The 20219-nt window shown below is 55.6% G+C and overlaps 2 protein-coding genes across 2 annotated transcripts in view; one reads left to right on the top strand and one right to left on the bottom strand.

The window, feature by feature from the left end:
• Positions 1 to 296: 296 nt before the first annotated feature.
• Positions 297 to 6776, top strand: tab3 (TGF-beta activated kinase 1 (MAP3K7) binding protein 3). Its single transcript, XM_079739610.1, is given in 8 exon segments — positions 297 to 446; positions 1175 to 1346; positions 1685 to 1848; positions 1850 to 2886; positions 4328 to 4488; positions 5056 to 5149; positions 5248 to 5331; positions 6269 to 6776. Coding segments are annotated over 7 exon segments (1788 nt in total). The 5' UTR covers positions 297 to 446; positions 1175 to 1244; the 3' UTR covers positions 6415 to 6776.
• Positions 6777 to 6950: 174 nt separating this feature from the next.
• The window catches only part of tmem47 (transmembrane protein 47), a 13759-nt gene continuing 490 nt past the window's right edge, over positions 6951 to 20219 (bottom strand). The window contains exons 2-3 of the mRNA XM_079739611.1: positions 11773 to 11913; positions 6951 to 9136 (exon numbers count right to left, since the gene is read on the bottom strand). Coding sequence (XP_079595737.1) covers positions 8958 to 9136; positions 11773 to 11913 — 320 coding nt within the window. The 3' untranslated portion in view covers positions 6951 to 8957. The remainder of the gene's footprint in view (positions 9137 to 11772; positions 11914 to 20219) is intronic.

A 20219-nucleotide genomic window follows, 5' to 3' on the forward strand; every position in this document is an offset into this window, starting at 1 on the left:
TTGTTTTTGTAATTAAATGTAATAGATGTACATGTATGTACTGGTTTCTTAACATCCAATGGATGTCTTTGTGTCTTTATGCATTTTCCCCTCTATTTTTGTGCATAAAGACAAATGTTAAACAGTCGAAGGGGACACTTCTGTGTCCCCTTTTAGTTTTAATAATGCTAAATATGTATGGATGTGGGCGCACGACGTGTACGCACGCGCAGCACTGCCCGCGTCCAGGGTCCAGCTCCTACTTCCTTGAGCGGAACCCAAACGTGACAACTCTCGCGATACTACCGACGCGCTGCAGCTCAGCTCACGGGCCTGCTCCAGGAATGCGAAACGACCATTGTTATTGATCAAGAATAGCACCATTAAGGCCGTCTAACCAAACAAACAAGCGCAGTGGTCCTCCGAACTGGCATGGTGGAAGACATCCGGCGGAGGCTGTACCTATGGTGAGTTGATGGAGGGTCTCTGCGGTCTATCTGAGGCTAAAAGCCAGCTCGGCTAATCCATCAACTCCGGAGCTATGACAGCTGAGCAGCCAGTGGGGTTAGCGTTCCTTAGCATTAGCGGAGATAACAGGGCATCAGGGGGCAGGATTAAGTACACCTTAAGTTTAATCGGCCTCGTTTATAGCGGGATGCCCCGCAGAGAGGGTGGACCGTGGCTGCGGTGAGTCCCGTCCTTCCCCCTCTCGGTCCACCAGGAGCGGCGCCTGACAGGAAGAGGGAGACGCGGCTGCGGGTAGCCTGATAGCGGCGGCGTGAGGGGGACGCTACCCGGTGCGGCGGCACGGCTGGAGCCGCAGCGCAGAGCACGGCGCACGGTGCGGAGGTCTGGGGCAAAGCAACAGACGTGACAGCGACCGCTCCGCAGGGGGCCACATCTGTCGCTTTGGACCAGACCGGAAGCGTCATCCTCCTCCGTCTCCAGGCGGAGGACGTGCGTCTGCTCTCTGATTGCCTTCGGCCTCCTCTCGGTTGTATTGTTGATCTGTGTGAAGGCTAACACACACGTTGGTGTGATAAACACACCTGTTATCCAAAGCTAAATAGAGCCACCGATAAGTGGGTGACTGCTGTAATCTGCCCGATGGTAATAGCCATTGTGCGTTAATTCTCGTTGGGGACTCGTTTTGAAGTGTGTGTGTGTGTGTGTGTGTGTGTGTTTCTCTCTGAAGGGGCTGAGAGGCGGACGGTTGTCGGAGCATTCGCAGTGGTGGGCTCGTTGACTCTCCGTGCGGGCCCAGGATGGCGCAGGGAGGCGTTCAGCTCGACTACCACGTCCTGCAGGACCTCAAGCAGCGCTTCCCAGAGATCCCCGAGGGAGTCGTCTCCCAGTGCCTTCTGCAGGTACACCTTCCTTACACAATGTGGAAGGGATACTGTTGAGTCAATGCCTGCCGGTGGTTTAAGATGCTATTAACCGTGTTTGTGTGAGAGTGATGAGGTCAACTAGAGTCTAGCATTGTGGCTAAACCCAGGCTGTAGGGATAAACGTGATTGGGGTTCTGGGCAATGTTCATCTGTGGCGTTGTACGTGTGCTGCGGCAAATCAAAGCACCTGCTCGGCATTTGCTGGACGGATAATACCGTCGGTAAACATTAGCACACTCTGCCATGTCTGTATCGCCCTGTCCTGCTGGGTCAACACTGACGGAGCCCATGTCCTCTGCCGCTGTCTTCTTCAGAACAACAACAACCCGGACCTCTGCTACCACCTGCTGGCTCAGGAGAGTAACAGATACCTCTATGGCGAGTTTCACCACAGCCCAGAGGAGGCGCGCATGAACCGGAACCACATGCTGCACATCAGCCTGGGCTACCCCGACACGGGGGGCAAGGCCAACGGGGGGGGGGGCGGGTCGCTCGCTGGTGCACAGCTCCAGCGACGGCCACATCGAGCCCCAGCGGCCCAACTTCCCCGAGCCCCTCTCGGCGCCGGCTTCCATGGCGCCCTCCCAGGCGTACAACCCCTTCATGATGAGCGACCCGGGCCGCCCGGCCAACACGCCCACGCCCCCGCCGGCCCCCGGCGTGCAGGGCATGTCGCCCACCTTCTCGCCCGTCCAGCGCTACACCGTCAACCCGCTGACGGTCACGCTGTCGCAGAACTTGCCCAGCGCGCCGCAGGCGCTGCACATCCCTCCGGGACACTACCCCAACAGCAGCGGCAGCAGCACGCTGTACATCCGGCCCTCGCCCTCCCAGAGCCCGCAGCCCGCGCCCTGGCCCTCGTCCGGCCCGCCGCAGGGCTACCGCCACCAGCAGTCGCCGTACGGCACGCCCGCGTACGGCTCCCCCTACAGCTCGCCCCAGCACCAGCCCCCGCCCCAGCAGTACGTGTTCCTCCCCATCAGCTCGCCCAACATGCCCTACCACCACCACCAGCAGCAGGCCCCCCCCATCTACCGGCCCGCCCCCCCCAAGAGCTCGCTGAAGAACCAGATCGAGATCACCCTGGAGGGCCCGCGGCCCCGGAGCAACTCCCCGGTGCACGGCCAGGGCTCGGTGTACGTGGCGTCCAGCCCCTCGCCCGGCTCGCCGTCCAGGGGCGTCGGCCTGGGGGGGCCCCCCCCCGCCTCCTTCCACCCGGGGCTGTACCTGCAGCACCAGGGCCCCCCCAGGCCCCGGCCGGCCTCCTCGCCCCAGCCCGCCCAGGCCGGGTACACCTTCAAGATCAAGGTGTCCCCGGGGGGCCACCGGCCGCAGGCCGGCTCCCCGCCGGTGGTGGGGGCGGAGTCTCTGCTGAACCTGGTGGACCAGGGCGGGCACAGCGGAGCCCCCGCGCCCATCCTGCCCATCTCGGCGCTGCCAGGCAACGTGGCCAGCCAGTCGCAGCACATGCCCCGCCGCTCCAGCTCAGGCTCCGACGACTACGCCTACACGCAAGGTGGAGGCTTTGTCTTTACTATCGCGGAGGTTTGCGTCGCTCAGAGGGCGCTCCTCCTTCCCGACTCCTGAACTTGAGTGTCGGCCGATACCGGGCGTATTCCGATGCGGCGTCTAGCGTTGTTACTACTGACGGCCCCAGTTCTTATCGAAGGGTTCTCTTGCGGTGACGGCAATGTACAGTCGGTTCACTCACTGTCCACGATGCGTTTTTTCAGAACTAGATCATTTGCAGTCCTAATCTATAATCGTAATCATCGGCGCATAGACTTGCATGCTCGTCGGTACCCGAAACTGTTTTAGGAACTATCAGAGCAATTTCCGATACTGGTATCGGTATCAGAACAACTCTAGTGGTCTCTTACTTCCTGTGTATTCGCTGACACCACAGTGCTGGTCTTAAGTCAGCTGGCGTAGGGGTGTTTATGTTTGAGTGGCCATTTTGTTTCCCCTGGTTGGTGGATGGCTGTGCGGAGGCAGAGATCCCACTTCCTGCTGTGAGTCATTCAGGTTCAGGCTGGGCGTGGGCCCGTGTTGACAGATGGAAGGCCGATTGGAAATGTAATTGCAGCCATGTTGATTTTGTTGTGCTAATTACAGGATTGCGTAGGCACTTACAATTAGAGAACAGATTTTCCTACGGGGTGTGTGTTTGTTTAGAGGGGCAATAGCTTTACAATATCTTTTTGTGTTTGCATCAAATGTATGTTGGTACAGTCTGTCTGTTTATACTGGGTCTGTCTTTATTGGGGAAGCAAAGCACTTTGTAACACATTTCAAAAGGTTATTTGTAGTCTTTAATCAAGTGTATATTTTTTAGCAATTATGAAGGAACAAAATAGTCCTTCCTCCTGTTTCCTTTAGTGTTTTTTATTCATGTAAAAACTACCATTACTGCTAGCTGTTACATTAGGGAGATATTGGTTTAACGTGTGTGTTTTTCTGTGTGTTTGTTCATATGTGTGCGCGTGTGTGTATTTGTTCATACGTCTGCACGTGTGTGTGTTTGTTCATACGTATGTGTGTGTGTTCGTTTGTGTTTGTGTGTGTGTGTTTGTTCATATGTGTGCGCGTGTGTGTGTTTGTTCATACGTCTGCACGTGTGTGTGTTTGTTCATACGTATGTGTGTGTGTTCGTTTGTGTTTGTGTGTCTATATTTGTGTGTGTGTGTTTGTTCATATGTGTGCGCGTGTGTGTATTTTTTCATACGTCTGCACGTGTGTGTGTTTGTTCATACGTATGTGTGTGTGTTCGTTTGTGTTTGTGTGTGTGTGTTTGTTCATATGTGTGCGCGTGTGTGTGTTTGTTCATACGTCTGCACGTGTGTGTGTTTGTTCATACGTGTGTGTGTTTGTTCATACGTTTGTGTGTCTATATTTGTGTGCATATGTGTTAATTTGTGTTTGTGGGTCTGTGTGTGTGTGTGTGTTGGTGTGTTCAGCCCTGCTGCTGCACCAGCGTGCACGTATGGAGCGGCTGTTGAAGGAGCTTCTGCTGGAGCGAGGCAAGCTGGACCAGCTGAAGAGCGACGTCAACAACATGGAGTACGACGCGCTGCAGCGGCGCTTCAGACGCGTCAACTCCTCCAACCTCATCCCCGGGGTGGGACACGCACACGAGACTGACGCACACACACCGTCTAGAACACACGCACGCACACACACACACACACACACACACCAGACTGAAGAACACGCCGGACATGCACGCAGTACACAAACACCCTCATCACTCTTTCCTGGAGCCCTCTCTGCGCTGGGTTCCTCAGCGTGGGAGGGGTCTGGCCTAGCGGGGGGCCGGTGTAGGAAAACATTAGTGTCAGCCTCCATCCTCCGGCCGCTGTGCCGGGCTACCTGTCTGCGCTTAATACAGAGACGTGCATATTCACAATGAATACGTCCTTCATTTATTCCGGTTCTTAATTTGCATGTTGGAAAAATAAACGGTTGATGTCTAATGTTACTTAAAGTGAAAATGATTTACAATATGAAGTGTTACTAATGGTATACTTACTGCATGTCATATATATATATATATATTTTTTTATCAGCCTCAAGTTACATATCAGAACAGGGATGTGTCGTGATGAAGTGGATTGTGTGTTAGTTGTGTCGTGATGAAGTGGATTGTGTCGTGACGAAGTGGATTGTGTGTTTGTTGTGCCCGCAGCCTGACGAGATGAAGCGACTGCTGAATGTAAACCGAAAGCTGAAGATTGACATCGACTGCACCTTGAAGGAGACGGATCAACTTCGGACTCTAGGTACACACACACACACACACAGGCCTCATGTTGCACAACATTACCCATGGGGCTTGTCTGAACCACAGATCTGCTTTCCTCCCCGTTTCCTTGAATAGGGAAGTTTGACCCGAAGGTCATCACAAACTTCTACGACAGCATTCAGCCGGGCCCCGCGGTGCCGCCCAAGCCGGGGAAGAAAGGTTTGCCTCCATCTTGTCTGCTATGTACCTTGATTTAATGTCTCTGAGGTGTTAGAAAATCGGGTGAGCTGGATACGCTGTAACGGCTCAGCAGGGAATTCAGTGTAGAAGTAGAAGACGATCCAAGAACTGAGCGGTAGAGAGCTGAGCGGTAGAGTAGAGCGGTAGAGAGCTGAGCTGTAGAGAGTAGAGAGCTGAGCCGTAGAGAGCTGAGCGGTAGAGAGCTGAGCTGTAGAGAGTAGAGCTGAGCGGTAGAGAGTAGAGCTGTAGAGAGTAGAGAGCTGAGCTGTAGAGAGTAGAGCTGTAGAACTGTGGCTGGTTCTGCCGTGTGATCTAGCCCAGCGTCTCTCCTAGGACGTGTGTGTGAGACATACCATGGTGATGCCCCAAGCCTGATTTCTTATTCTACAAAAATAAAATTGTAGTATATTATTGGGTACACTAACATTAACCAGATCGACACAGACCTTACTCTGTACTCATTTATTGACAACCCAAAAACATGGCTCTCCCGAATAGAGACCATTCATCAACTGGCTACCTCAGAATAGCGAGGTTATTGTAAATATTGGTATTTTTTCCCCTGCATCGCTGAGTGCAGTGGTGCCAGTGAACCAGCGGGGGCGCTGTGCCCCTGCTGGACGCACGCCGGGGAAACCCTGTAGCCTATACAAAAGGCGTTGGCACGGACAACGGCCGACCGCCAGAGCTATTCGCAGGTCGCGAGTGTCGGTCGGCGTTCTGGCCTGAGCGTTTGATGCCTGAATGCATACCTCACGCCCTGGGAGGGAAAACCACGCTTCATGAAGACGAGGAGCGGGACATTAGAGCGGCTGTTTGTCTAAGCTGCATGAAGCCGCAGAGGGAAAATCACTCCAATGCTTCTGTCTTTTCTCCTCCTCCTCTTCCTCCTCCCCCCCCCCCCTCCTCCCTCCAGCAGGAGAGAAGGCCCCCAAGCCGACGCCGGGGCCCCAGAGGGACGAGGACTTCGAGGGCGCCCAGTGGAACTGTGAGAGCTGCACCTTCCTGAACCACCCGGCCCTCAACCGCTGCGAGCAGTGTGAGATGCCGCGCTACAACTGAGCGCCGCGCTCCGGACTCCTCGCTCCTCTGCTCGGCGATCGTTGCTCTGCCCTGCCCTGCTTGCTCCCCCCCCACTTCCCACCATTCCCCCCCCCCCCGCTGCGCCGAAACCGTGAATAGTATGAGCTCCACCTGCTGTAAGCAGCCTCTCTGTGTCTTAATCCACTGAGGGTCTATATAGAAGGCCCCCCCCCCCCCCCCCCCCCCCCCCCTCCTCGCTACCTGCTGGGGACATTCCCCCCCCCCCCCCCCCTCGTCTCCCCCGTTGTAGAGCAGCCCCCCTCACCCTTTGAACCCCCCCCTCACCGTGACTCGGAGGGCGAGGACACTTCCCCCAGGCGGAGTGTGGGAGGGGGCGATATGGAGGTGGGCGGGGCCTGGAGGCGGTCAGGGAGGAGGAGCTAAGAGGTCGAGGGGGCGGGGTCGGGGTGAAGGGTCACCCAACAAACATTCCGAGGAGCAGCCCTGTTTGTTTACTCCTCTGCTCCGCGCACTTACAGGTGGATGCATTCCCCCCCCCCCCCCCCACCAGTTCCTTGGCCGCGTGGGACAATGGATGCAATGGTTCCTTGGGTCTGACTTAACTTGTAGACTGTACACTGTATCTGGCTCTGTCTTAAGAGCTCTCTTTCATCCAATGAAGAACACTAAGGAGGGACTATCATGAATATATATATGTATATATATATATATACATATATATATATTCCTGGTACTTTTATGCATATTTCAGCCACACTGTATTCTGTGGTTCAAACGATGTGGATTTTTTCCTGTGCAAATGCCTCAAGTTGCTGTACTTAATAAAGGAGCTGATTCTATGGGACTTGAAAATGCACAGCTGGTATCTGGATATTTTTATATAATGAAGGATGGATGACACGTTGCCCCCCCACCCAGATCACGCACGGACACTTGCGTTTGTTATTTTGTGTTCTTTTAACGTTTATTTTGCCAAAACAAGTATCAGGAACAAAAAGTAGAATTATGTTCAAACTCAACAAACTCATCCACACTCAACCCAGTTTAGTGTGTATCTGTGTGTGTCTGTGTGTGTGCGTGCGGGGTTGGGAAATGTCTAGACCTTGGTAAGTATCACTGGTGTCCACTGGTTTTGTTCTGGGTTTGACCCACTTGAACGCACTCTTCACAACGTCGTGTTTCCGTTGCCTCGCTCGCTGCCCGGATCCCGCTCCACTGCACTGCAACACGCCCCACAACCTTGGGCAGAGAGTAAACTCCTACAGCGCGTAAACAACCCGGTCTGAAGGCCCGGAGTATATTCAACATGTCCGCCGTGTTCCCACAGACAGCAGAGATAAAGGGTGTCACATGGGGCGGTGGGTGTGGGAGGACACACACATGCGCACACACACACGCACACTTGCGCACATAAACCCACACTCAATTGCACACACACACACACACTTGCACAAACACACTCTTGCACAAATTCCTACACACGAACACGCGCGCGCACACATACACACAGAATCTCTCGCACCACGGTCATTCACCCCCCCCACCCTCCCTCTCTGCTAGTCTATTTGGAACAAACAGCCCTTTGAAAACCCTGCACTGCACTAACTGTGAACCCTTACATATCGTACAGCCGCTTCACTCTTAAGAGCTAGCCCAGTTAGCGTTAGCCACCAGACGTCTTCGGCCATGTCGGCGCCCACACTGGATTTGATGTACATGTTTGTTCTGACGGAGGTGATGGCGTTGATTTTTCAAAGTGTGTTGGTGTCCATCCTCTGAACTCTGGGACGTGTGCTCTTGCCATTATTATAATAAATAAGCGACCACTGATGGCTGAATCAGCGTGTTGATGTGGTGATCCGTTCTTTGTGTGTATATCAATCACTCTTCATGGTTAGAAACATGCGCTGTAACATTCAACCGGTACAATGCAATAAAATCAAAACAAATACAACTATCATGAGAGTGTGCTCGACATCTGGTCCTGTTGGGGAGATCGACGGAGGAATCCATTAGGTGGAGTCATCGCCATCCTCAGGATATCATATTGAATAGGAGCTCTTCCTCCCTGGACATCTCCACTCGTCCGGTCAGCTCCCCCCCGCCCCCGTCTTTGTGGGCCGCTGTCTGCCCACGAAATAGGAACTGCCGCCACTCTGCTCGCTCGCTCTTCAAATTGGTTTTGGCTTACCGACCGCGCTCGGTGACGCGGTAATTCCTTTCCAGAAAGGGGGGGGCCTGAATCCAGTTAGTGGGATGGGTTCCTGGAGCCCACGCCGTGTCGGGTGGGACGTTTTCAACCTTCTAGTTTAGGTGTGAGACTGTTGGAATGCGGCCGTGTTTGACACGATGTGAGACTAGAGACAGCGGGGGAGGAAGGGAGCTCCGCTTGGTCCTCTTCAGACCCGCCGCCGCACCGCGTTCTGTCGGTCACACCTCGGACCTGGGGTACAAAAGAGGACATGAGCCTGCCGACGTGGGGGGGGGGGAGTCCCGGGGGGTCGCGGGCGGGACCCCCCGGGACCCTAGGACCCCTCCTGTCAGGTCTCCCGGGAGCTCCGTTAGTAGTAGTCCTCGTAGTTCTTGGGGTTGAGGCAGTACAGGACGCCGCCCCCGAAGGAGAAGATGGTGGAGCCCCAGGCCAGGCCGTAGCCCCAGTTGAACTCGTGGTACACCCGCAGGCTCCCCGTCTCGATGAACTTGATGGGGAAGAGCACCAGGCTGCACACCTGGAGAACCACTGCATGGGGGGGGGGAGAGAGAGAGAGACAGGCAGTCAGTGGGGGAGAGAGAGGCAGGGAGACAGGCTGTCAGGGGCAGAGAGAGGCAGGGAGACAGGCTGTTAGGGGGAGAGAGGCAGGGAGACAGGCTGTCAGGGGGAGAGAGGCAGGGAGACAGGCTGTCAGGGGGAGAGAGGCAGGGAGACAGGCTGTTAGGGGGAGAGAGGCAGGGAGACAGGCTGTCAGGGGGAGAGAGAGGCAGGGAGACAGGCTGTCAGTGGGGGAGAGAGAGGCAGGGAGACAGGCTGTTAGGGGGAGAGAGGCAGGGAGACAGGCTGTCAGGGGGAGAGAGGCAGGGAGACAGGCTGTCAGGGGGAGAGAGAGGCAGGGAGACAGGCTGTCAGTGGGTGAGAGAGAGGCAGGGAGACAGGCTGTTAGGGGGAGAGAGGCAGGGAGACAGGCAGTCAGTCGGGGAGAGAGAGGCAAGGAGAGAGGCAGTCAGTGGGGGAGAGAGAGGCAGGGAGACAGGCTGTTAGGGGGAGAGAGGCAGGGAGACAGGCAGTCAGTGGGGGAGAGAGAGGCAGGGAGACAGGCTGTTAGGGGGAGAGAGGCAGGGAGACAGGCTGTCAGGGGGAGAGAGGCAGGGAGACAGGCTGTCAGGGGGAGAGAGGCAGGGAGACAGGCTGTCAGGGGGAGAGAGAGGCAGGGAGACAGGCTGTTAGGGGGAGAGAGGCAGGGAGACAGGCTGTCAGGGGGAGAGAGAGGCAGGGAGACAGGCTGTCAGTGGGGGAGAGAGAGGCAGGGAGACAGGCTGTCAGGGGGAGAGAGGCAGGGAGACAGGCTGTTAGGGGGAGAGAGGCAGGGAGACAGGCAGTCAGTCGGGGAGAGAGAGGCAAGGAGAGAGGCAGTCAGTGGGGGAGAGAGAGGCAGGGAGACAGGCTGTTAGGGGGAGAGAGGCAGGGAGACATGCAGTCAGTGGGGGAGAGAGAGGCAGGGAGACAGGCTGTTAGGGGGAGAGAGGCAGGGAGACAGGCTGTCAGGGGGAGAGAGGCAGGGAGACAGGCTGTCAGGGGGAGAGAGGCAGGGAGACAGGCTGTCAGGGGGAGAGAGAGGCAGGGAGACAGGCTGTCAGTGGGGGAGAGAGAGGCAGGGAGACAGGCTGTTAGGGGGAGAGAGGCAGGGAGACAGGCTGTCAGGGGGAGAGAGGCAGGGAGACAGGCTGTCAGGGGGAGAGAGAGGCAGGGAGACAGGCTGTCAGTGGGGGAGAGAGAGGCAGGGAGACAGGCTGTTAGGGGGAGAGAGGCAGGGAGACAGGCAGTCAGTCGGGGAGAGAGAGGCAAGGAGAGAGGCAGTCAGTGGGGGAGAGAGAGGCAGGGAGACAGGCTGTTAGGGGGAGAGAGGCAGGGAGACAGGCAGTCAGTGGGGGAGAGAGAGGCAAGGAGAGAGGCAGTCAGTGGGGGAGAGAGAGGCAGGGAGACAGGCTGTCAGGGGGAGAGAGAGGCAGGGAGACGGGCAGTCAGTGGGGGAGAGAGAGGCAGGGAGACAGGCTGTCAGTGGGAGAGAGGCAGGGAGACAGGCTGTCAGGGGGAGAGAGGCAGGGAGACAGGCTGTCAGGGGGAGAGAGGCAGGGAGACAGGCTGTTAGGGGGAGAGAGGCAGGGAGACAGGCTGTCAGGGGGAGAGAGAGGCAGGGAGACAGGCTGTCAGGGGGAGAGAGAGGCAGGGAGACAGGCTGTCAGGGGGAGAGAGGCAGGGAGACAGGCTGTCAGGGGGAGAGAGGCAGGGAGACAGGCTGTTAGGGGGAGAGAGCGGCAGGGAGACAGGCTGTCAGTGGGGGAGAGAGAGGCAGGGAGACAGGCTGTTAGGGGGAGAGAGGCAGGGAGACAGGCAGTCAGTGGGGGAGAGAGAGGCAAGGAGAGAGGCAGTCAGTGGGGGAGAGAGAGGCAGGGAGACAGGCTGTCAGGGGGAGAGAGAGGCAGGGAGACGGGCAGTCAGTGGGGGAGAGAGAGGCAGGGAGACAGGCTGTCAGTGGGAGAGAGGCAGGGAGACAGGCTGTCAGGGGGAGAGAGGCAGGGAGACAGGCTGTCAGGGGGAGAGAGAGGCAGGGAGACGGGCAGTCAGTGGGGGAGAGAGAGGCAGGGAGACAGGCTGTTAGGGGGAGAGAGGCAGGGAGACAGGCAGTCAGTGGGGGAGAGAGAGGCAGGGAGACAGGCTGTCAGGGGGAGAGAGGCAGGGAGACAGGCTGTCAGGGGGAGAGAGGCAGGGAGACGTCGGGGGGGAGATTTCAACCTTCCTCACTGTATTGTGTTTTTAAGCAGACAGACACATCAGCACATGTGCATGTGTGTCTTTAGGTACCAGTAGACAAATACTCGTGCATGTGTTAGTGCGTGTGTATGTGTTCGTGCATGTGCCTGTATGTGCATGTTCCGGTACCTGCAGCAAAGCGGTACCAGTAGGCGAATCAACACACAACGCGCAAGGGTCTTTCAGTACGAGTTGACAAATCCACACGTGTGCATGTGTGAGTGAGTGTGTCTGTGTGCGCGCATGTGTCCTTGTAAGTGTGCGCGTGTCTGTGTCCGCATGCGTGCGTGTTTCTGCGCGTGTCCGTGTGCTCGTCGGCCCGTACATGTGTGTGCATGTGTTCTGGGTACCTGCCGCAAACAGCATGATGGCCACAGGCTTGTAGCAGCGGCTGTCGGAGCCGAGGCAGAGAGAGACCAGGGCCAACACGAAGGAGAGCAGGATCAGGGCGGCCCCGCCCAGCAGAAGGGCCACGGTGGCGATCTGCCAGTCTGGGACCAGAGAGAAGGGGAGGATAAGGCGTTGGACGGATAAGGCCCGGGCGGCACTTCACACGGAGGTAGGAGCGGCCGCGGCTTACACCGGGACATGGTGGCTGAGTGTTTGTTTACTGCCTTGTTCGCGGCCCAGAGGAACACAGAGGGAGAGGGGGGGCAGAGAGAGAGGGAGACAGAGAGAGAGGGAGGGGGAGAGAGAGGGGGGGGAGAGAGAGGGGGAGAGAGAGAGACGGAGGGGGAGGGGGAGAGAGAGGGAGGGGAGAGAGAGAGGGTGAGAGAGAGAGAGGGGGGGAGAGAGAGGGGGAGAGAGAGAGAGGGAGGGGGAGGGGGAGAGAGAGAGGGGGGGAGAGACAGAGGGAGAGAGAGAGAGGGGGGGGCAGAGAGAGGGGGAGAAAGAGAGAGAGGGGGGGCAGAGAGAGGGAGGAGAGAGAGAGAGAGAGAGAGAGAGGGGGGGAGAGAGAGAGGGAGAGAGAGAGAGAGGGGGAGAGAGAGGGGGAGAGAGATAGGGAGGGGGAGGGGGAGAGAGAGAGGAGGAGAGAGAGAGAGGGAGGGGGAGGGGGAGAGAGAGGGGGGGGAGAGAGAGGGGGAGGGAGAGAGAGAGAGAGGGAGGGGGGGCAGAGAGAGAGGGAGAGGAGAGAGAGGGAGGGGGAGAGAGAGGGGGGGCAGAGAGAGACGGGGAGAAAGAGAGAGAGAGGGAGGGGGAGAGAAAGGGGGGGAGAGAGGGGGAGAAAGAGAGAGAGGGGGGGCAGAGAGAGGGGGAGAGGGGGGGGGAGAGAGGGAGGGGGAGAGAGAGGGGGAGAAAGAGAGAGAGAGGGAGGGGGAGAGAGAGGGGGGGAGAGAGAGGGGGAGAAAGAGAGAGAGAGAGGGGGAGAGAGGGGAGAGAGAGAGAGAAAGCGAGAGAGAGAGAGAGGAGAGAGAGGGAGGAGAGAGAGGAGAGAGAGAGAGAGAGAGAGGAAGTGAGAGAGGGAGAGAGAGAGAGGAAGCGAGAGAGAGAGGAGAGAGAGAGAGAGAGAGAGGAAGTGAGAGAGAGAGGAGAGAGGAGAGAGAGAGGAGAGAGAGAGAGAGAGGAAGTGAGAGAGAGAGGAGAGAGGAGAGAGAGAGAGAGAGCTAGAGAGAGCGAGAGGAAGCGAGAGAGAGAGGAGAGAGAGAGAGAGAGAGAGGAAGCCATAGATAAGGAGAGGTTATAGAGTCGAGTAACGAATGCGAGATTGAAGTTCTAAAGGTGAGGGATACGTTTTGAGTGATGGAGAAGGTGAGGGGGGTCGGGGAGGTCGTAATTCATTTCGGTGCGTCGCTGTAACACAGCCATACCAAAAGTCGCACAGCCGTGCTCCACACACACACACACACACACAAACACACACACACACACACACACACTGGCTCACGAAGTACTGTTCTACTGCATTCTGGAAGAATGTTATCGTCATATGATAATAAGAAAACTGTGGCGGTCCATATGTTATTTTATTTTATTTTGAAAAGCAGGATGTGGTGGAAATGAGGAGGGGGGCTGTCAGGGGGGGGGTCTGTGAGAGCCACTGGGGATTGATGCTGAATGGAGGAAGAATGTGAAACACGTATTCAATAACACTCCTATGGCACAGCACAGCGTTCTGCACAAGCCCCTCACAAGCCCCTCACAAGCCCCTCACAAGCCCCTCACAAGCCCCTCATAAGCCCCTCACAAGCCCCTCACGAGCCCCTCACAAGCCCCTCACAAGCCCCTCACGAGCCCCTCACAAGCCCCTCACAAGCCCCACACAAGCCCCACACAAGCCCCACACAAGCCCCTCACAAGCCCCTCACAAGCCCCTCACAAGCCCCTCACAAGCCCCTCACAAGCCCCTCACGAGCCCCACACAAGCCCCTCACAAGCCCCTCACAAGCCCCTCACAAGCCCCTCACGAGCCCCTCACAAGCCCCTCACGAGCCCCTCACGAGCCCCTCACAAGCCCCTCACAAGCCCCACACAAGCCCCACACAAGCCCCACACAAGCCCCTCACAAGCCCCTCACAAGCCCCTCACAAGCCCCTCACAAGCCCCACACAAGCCCCTCACGAGCCCCACACAAGCCCCTCACAAGCCCCTCACAAGCCCCTCACAAGCCCCTCACAAGCCCCTCACGAGCCCCGCTACAGCACAGCACAGCACATGGGCAGAGTGGTTTTACCGCAGGGTGCACGCATGCATACACCGACGCAAAGACCCACTCACTCACACACGCACCTGACTGTACCCACACACACATGCACGCACACACACACACACACACACACACATACGCACACGTTGATAAACGCATGCAGACACACAGAGTGAGGCAGAGTGATTCTTAGGTGACTCAGAAAATGGTTATCCCATTCTTTCGGCCCTTGCCAAATCAGCAGCATTGTCAGCATTTCATTGAGAGAACACTCAACCAGGACTGAAAACAGATCTCTCTCACTGTGTGCGTGTGTGTGTGTGTGTGTGTGTGTGTGTGTGTGTGTGTGTGTGTGTGTGTGTGTGTGTGTGTGTGTGTCTCCCTCTCTCTCTCTCTACATCAGTCTATCTTCATCCACTTTGGAATGCCAACAGGGTAAACCACGAGGCGAGAGCAGAGGTGAGGAGAATACCACAAAATGTCAACAGATAAAAAACGTCTGCTCCTGGGTCAACAAAGGGCCCGGAGCCCGTGTTTAGGAAACCGGCTGGAAACTTCAACAAAGCATGAGAGGAGAGTGTAATTGGGTCTGGCTGAGAGAGGAACCAGTAGCTGCTGAGGGATAAGAGGGAGGCCGGGGTGACTGGACTGTACGCTGGTGTAAACAGGAGGCCTGACTGTAAACACACTAAGGATGTTATGATGAGGCTTCTGATTAAACAGGCCGGCGTAATTAACAGCGAGGCCAATAGAAAACAATTATTGCTATCAAAAGAGCGAAACAACTAAGTCCTTTTGGCGTCGCGCCAGCACTGCAGAGGGCGGGAGGTGAACAACCCCGGCCGTCGGTATGATCCGCTTCCTGTCCCCGCCACACCCGAGACCTTCTGGAGCTGCTCCGTCTTTTCTTTGAATATAAATTAAAGTGTTTATTTTGTGAGTCGCAGAAAGATTGCATATTGTGCCAAGAACATTTCCTCTCCAGTGGAGTAGAAAATGATCCAAACCATCTCCAGCCAGGGAGAAGGTGACATGAAGTAATCTCTTTCTAATAACATGCCTTCAGTTTGAAGAGCGGGAGAGAGAGGGAGAGAGAGAGAGAGGGGGGGGGGCTCTATTCCGGAGGTAGACAAGCCCCTCAAATATAAACAAACATTAACTACTTCTGACCAAATATGGCTCAGGTCCTAGTGTTTAAAAACTGGCCCTGTCACCACACAGGGGACTGGAAGGAACCTCACAGCAAGCAGAGCCCCCTGTCGCCCCCCCCTTGCAGGACACTCTCCATCACGTCCTGCAAGGACAGAGCTAAGATCGGTTCCTCGAGGTTGCTCTGGGTTCTGTCCTCACAGGAGGACAGAGTTCTGTCCTCACATCTCCTCCTGTGAGGACAGAACTCAGAGGAATCTACATGTCTCAGAGGAACCTAGACGGCTCAGAGGAACCTACATGTCTCAGAGGAACCTAGATGGCTCAGAGGAACCTAGACGGCTCAGAGGAACCTACATGTCTCAGAGGAACCTAGATGGCTCAGAGGAACCTAGACGGCTCAGAGGAACCTACATGTCTCAGAGGAACCTAGACGGCTCAGAGGAACCTACATGTCTCAGAGGAACCTACATGTCTCAGAGGAACCTAGACGGCTCAGAGGAACCTACATGTCTCAGAGGAACCTACATGTCTCAGAGGAACCTAGACGGCTCAGAGGAACCTACATGTCTCAGAGGAACCTACATGTCTCAGAGGAACCTAAACGGCTCAGAGGAACCTAGACGGCTCAGAGGAACCTACATGTCTCAGAGGAACCTAGATGGCTCAGAGGAACCTAGACGGCTCAGAGGAACCTACATGTCTCAGAGGAACCTAGATGGCTCAGAGGAACCTAGACGGCTCAGAGGAACCTACATGTCTCAGAGGAACCTAGACGGCTCAGAGGAACCTACATGTCTCAGAGGAACCTACATGTCTCAGAGGAACCTAGACGGCTCAGAGAACCCTACATGTCTCAGAGGAACCTACATGTCTCAGAGGAACCTAGACGGCTCAGAGGAACCTACATGTCTCAGAGGAACCTACATGTCTCAGAGGAACCTAGATGGCTCAGAGGAACCTAGACGGCTCAGAGGAACCTAGACGGCTCAGAAGAACCTACATGTCTCAGAGGAACCTAGATGGCTCAGAGGAACCTAGACGGCTCAGAGGAACCTAGACGGCTCAGAGGAACCTACATGTCTCAGAGGAACCTACATGTCTCAGAGGAACCTACATGTCTCAGAGGAACCTACATGTCTCAGAGGAACCTACATGTCTCAGAGGAACCTAGACGGCTCAGAGGAACCTACATGTCTCAGAGGAACCTAGACGGCTCAGAGGAACCTAGACGGCTCAGAGGAACCTACATGTCTCAGAGGAACCTAGATGGCTCAGAGGAACCTAGACGGCTCAGAGGAACCTACATGTCTCAGAGGAACCTAGATGGCTCAGAGGAACCTAGACGGCTCAGAGGAACCTAGACGGCTCAGAAGAACCTACATGTCTCAGAGGAACCTAGATGGCTCAGAGGAACCTAGACGGCTCAGAGGAACCTACATGTCTCAGAGGAACCTAGACGGCTCAGAGGAACCTAGACGGCTCAGAGGAACCTACATGTCTCAGAGGAACCTAGACGGCTCAGAGGAACCTAGACGGCTCAGAGGAACCTACATGTCTCAGAGGAACCTAGACGGCTCAGAGGAACCTACATGTCTCAGAGGAACCTACATGTCTCAGAGGAACCTAGACGGCTCAGAGGAACCTACATGTCTCAGAGGAACCTACATGTCTCAGAGGAACCTAGACGGCTCAGAGGAACCTACATGTCTCAGAGGAACCTACATGTCTCAGAGGAACCTAGATGGCTCAGAGGAACCTAGACGGCTCAGAGGAACCTAGACGGCTTAGAGGAACCTACATGTCTCAGAGGAACCTACATGTCTCAGAGGAACCTAGACGGCTCAGAGGAACCTACATGTCTCAGAGGAACCTAGACGGCTCAGAGGAACCTACATGTCTCAGAGGAACCTAGATGTCTCCCCCTTGCAGTACCGTCTCCATCTCTTCAAGGACCCCATCAGAGGAACCTAGAAGTCTCCGTGCCTCATGGCGGACGCTCCGGCCACGTGTGCGTGTTCCTCCCTGTCGCTCCTCACCGTCGCTGGAGTTATCTCCTTCTCAGACGTCGCCCCCGGCAACGCGCTCAGCTGTGCAGCTGAGATTGCAGCGGGGCTGCCACCCCCTTATCGCTACACCCCTGGACCAGCCCCGCGCCCGAGCCACCCCCCTCCATCTCCCCGATTCGACGCGGGGGCGGTGGCGGCACGGGACGCGGACTGCCATGGGTTAGAGGAGGTGGCGGACTGTTTGATGTGAGGGCCGCGGGCTGACGGATCGGGAGGAGGAGATAAGGGAGTGAGATCCGATCGGAGCGTTTGGTGATTGCCCCCCTGTGTGTGGTTCAGGGGCAGCCAGGCCGATCGGAGGAGGAGGAGGGAGAAAAGAACTCCTTCACGCTCCCGGTTCACTTTCTTCGTCTGGCTGAGACGATGGCGTTGGGATCTGTGTCACAGAACAGCCCGGAGTAACGCTCCCTCTCTCCCCCTCTCTCCCCCTCTCTCTCTCTCTCTCCCCCTCTCTCCCCCTCTCTCTCTCTCTCTCACTCCCCCTCTCTCTCTCTCTCTCCCCCTCTCTCCCCCTCTCTCCCCCTCTCTCTCTCTCTCTCCCCCTCTCTCACTCCCCCTCTCTCTCTCTCTCTCCCCCTCTCTCCCCCTCTCTCTCTCTCTCTCCCCCTCTCTCCCCCTCTCTCTCTCTCTCCCCCTCTCTACCCCTCTCTCTCTCTCTCTCACTCCCCCTCTCTCTCTCTCTCTCTCTCTCTCTCTCTCTAAACACACTCGCTGTCTTTCATGTGAGACGAGAGTCGAAGAAAATGATTCTCTGTCAAAAAGAGGATCCACGAATCCACGGCCACGACCGAGCAACTAAATGAACACTGTAATAATCAATCAACCCATCGATCAATCTAACCAAAATGCCCCTAAATGGACGACCAGGAAGTGGGCCAATCTCCAGTGGCCCCAGCACCACCCTTCTCACCAGCGTATTATTGGCTTCTTGCGTTCACGGTCCACATTCCAGGGGCCGTCTCCAATTGGTATCTTTACACCGGACCTCTGTCCTCCTCTCCCTTAGCTGTGTGTGCTTCTGTGTGCGTGTGTGTGTGTGTGTGCTTCTGTTTGTGCATGCTTTTCTGTGTGTGTATGCTTCTGTGTGTGTGTGTGTGTGTGTGTGTTTGTGTTTGTGTGTGTGTGCTTTGGTTTGTGTGTGCTTCTATGTGTGTATGTGTGCTTCTGTGTGTGCATGTTCTTTTTGTGCGTCCTCCTGTGTGTGTGTGTGTGTGTGTGTGTGTGTGTGTGAGCTTCTGTGTGTGCGTGCTTCTGTGTGTGTTTGCTTCTGTGTGTGTTTGCTTCTGTGTGTGTGTGTGTGTGCTTCTGTGTGTTAGTGTGCTTTTGTGTGTGTGCGATTCCATGCAGTTTTACGAACTATTTTTTTAATTGTGTGTGGGGAAGGGCACTGGGCGTGCGTGTGTGCTTCTGTTTGTGCGGGTTTCCGTGAGTGCTCCTGTGTGTGTGTGTGTGTGTGTGTGTGTGTGTGTGTCTAATAAACCCTGTAAATAGACCCCTGATACCCTCCCTGTATATTAAGACACAGGGACCCATAGAGCCAGCGGCCGACGGCAGAGCAGCGAGAGGATTTATCGACCGCTCGGAGCATGACACAGAGAGAAGTATCGGGCAGAAACTGATTAGCGGGCCGGGAATCAATAAGTCTCGCCAAGCACAATCTGGAGGAAGTGCAGGGCGCGCTCTGTGCATTTAGCCTGGTATGTTGCCGTTGAGTGCAGCTGACACCGGGTCTCCGAGTCTTTATAAGGCCCCAAAAGCACTTTGTCTGCGCTGACAGAAAGGGTCTGGGGGCCAGCAGCTCGCCCCACTGTTTCTCTCCACTCGGGAGAAAGAAACACAACTTTCACCGCAAGCCAGACGGACGGAATTCAGTTGAGATGAAAGAGATCAACAGCAAATAACAAGGTTTCCTTCCACTTGAATACCGAGTGTCTTTCTGTCTGTCTGTCTGTCTGTCTTGAGAGCACTCGGGTGCCTGTGTGCCTGTGTGTCTGTGTGTGCGTTTCTTTCTGTCTGTAACACTGTCTGTTGAGACGAAAAAGATCAACAGTAAAAACACAAGGTATCCTTCCACTTGAATACAGAGTGTCTGTCTGTCTGTCTGTCTGTCTGTGTATAGCACTCGAGTGCCTGTGTGTCCGTGTGTGTGTGAGTCTGTTGAGATAAAAAAGACCAACAGCAAAAACAACAAGGTTTCCTTCCACTTGAATGCCAAGTATGGGTCTGACTGTGTGTCTGTGTGTCTGTGTGTCTTTCTGTAGCACTCGAGCGTCTGTGATGGGATTCTGGGGTTACTCTCCTCGGATGAAATACCCTTACTAGAATGATCCGCTTGTTTCCCTGGTTACTAATCTGTCGGCGTTCGTGTCTCTGGGGACCTCGCCTATAAGTGCCCTTGCTCCTCGGCCGCTGGAGGGCCGACACAAAGGCCTATTTTGTGCGCAACAAAAGGCCGAATGAAACCCCAGCTGGACTGTTGCTCGCCCGGCTGGATTCCCACATCGTTCACTGGTGCGGGTTTGGGGGGGGGGGGAAACCCGAAGGTATAAACGTGAACACAGTAAAAACAAGTGAACGAGGGGTTCTTTGGGATTTCTTTTTGATTACTTTTACAATACACATTTACGCATTGTTAATGCCTCGCCCTGGGTCATAAAACAGGCCTATGGGGTGTATAGGCTAACTCATCAGAAGTTTCGACATTGTTGGAACGAACTCATTAACATTCGTTTCTCGGGTGAGGCCTGCATGAACCCCCGTCCCAGTGCGTGATGAGCGGTGCACTATATCCCTTTATCGCCACATTCTCCACATGATGGGCTATGTCGGGGATTTAAATATGAATGCAAATGCCTGTCCACACGGACACCCGGACAGTTAGAATTAGAGAGTTAGAGTGCATGGCAAAAAGTGTAACCGACCATACCAGTGTAGA

The sequence above is a fragment of the Pollachius pollachius genome, assembly GCF_949987615.1.
Source record: "Pollachius pollachius genome assembly, chromosome: 7".
NCBI classification, from domain to species: Eukaryota; Metazoa; Chordata; class Actinopteri; order Gadiformes; family Gadidae; genus Pollachius; species Pollachius pollachius.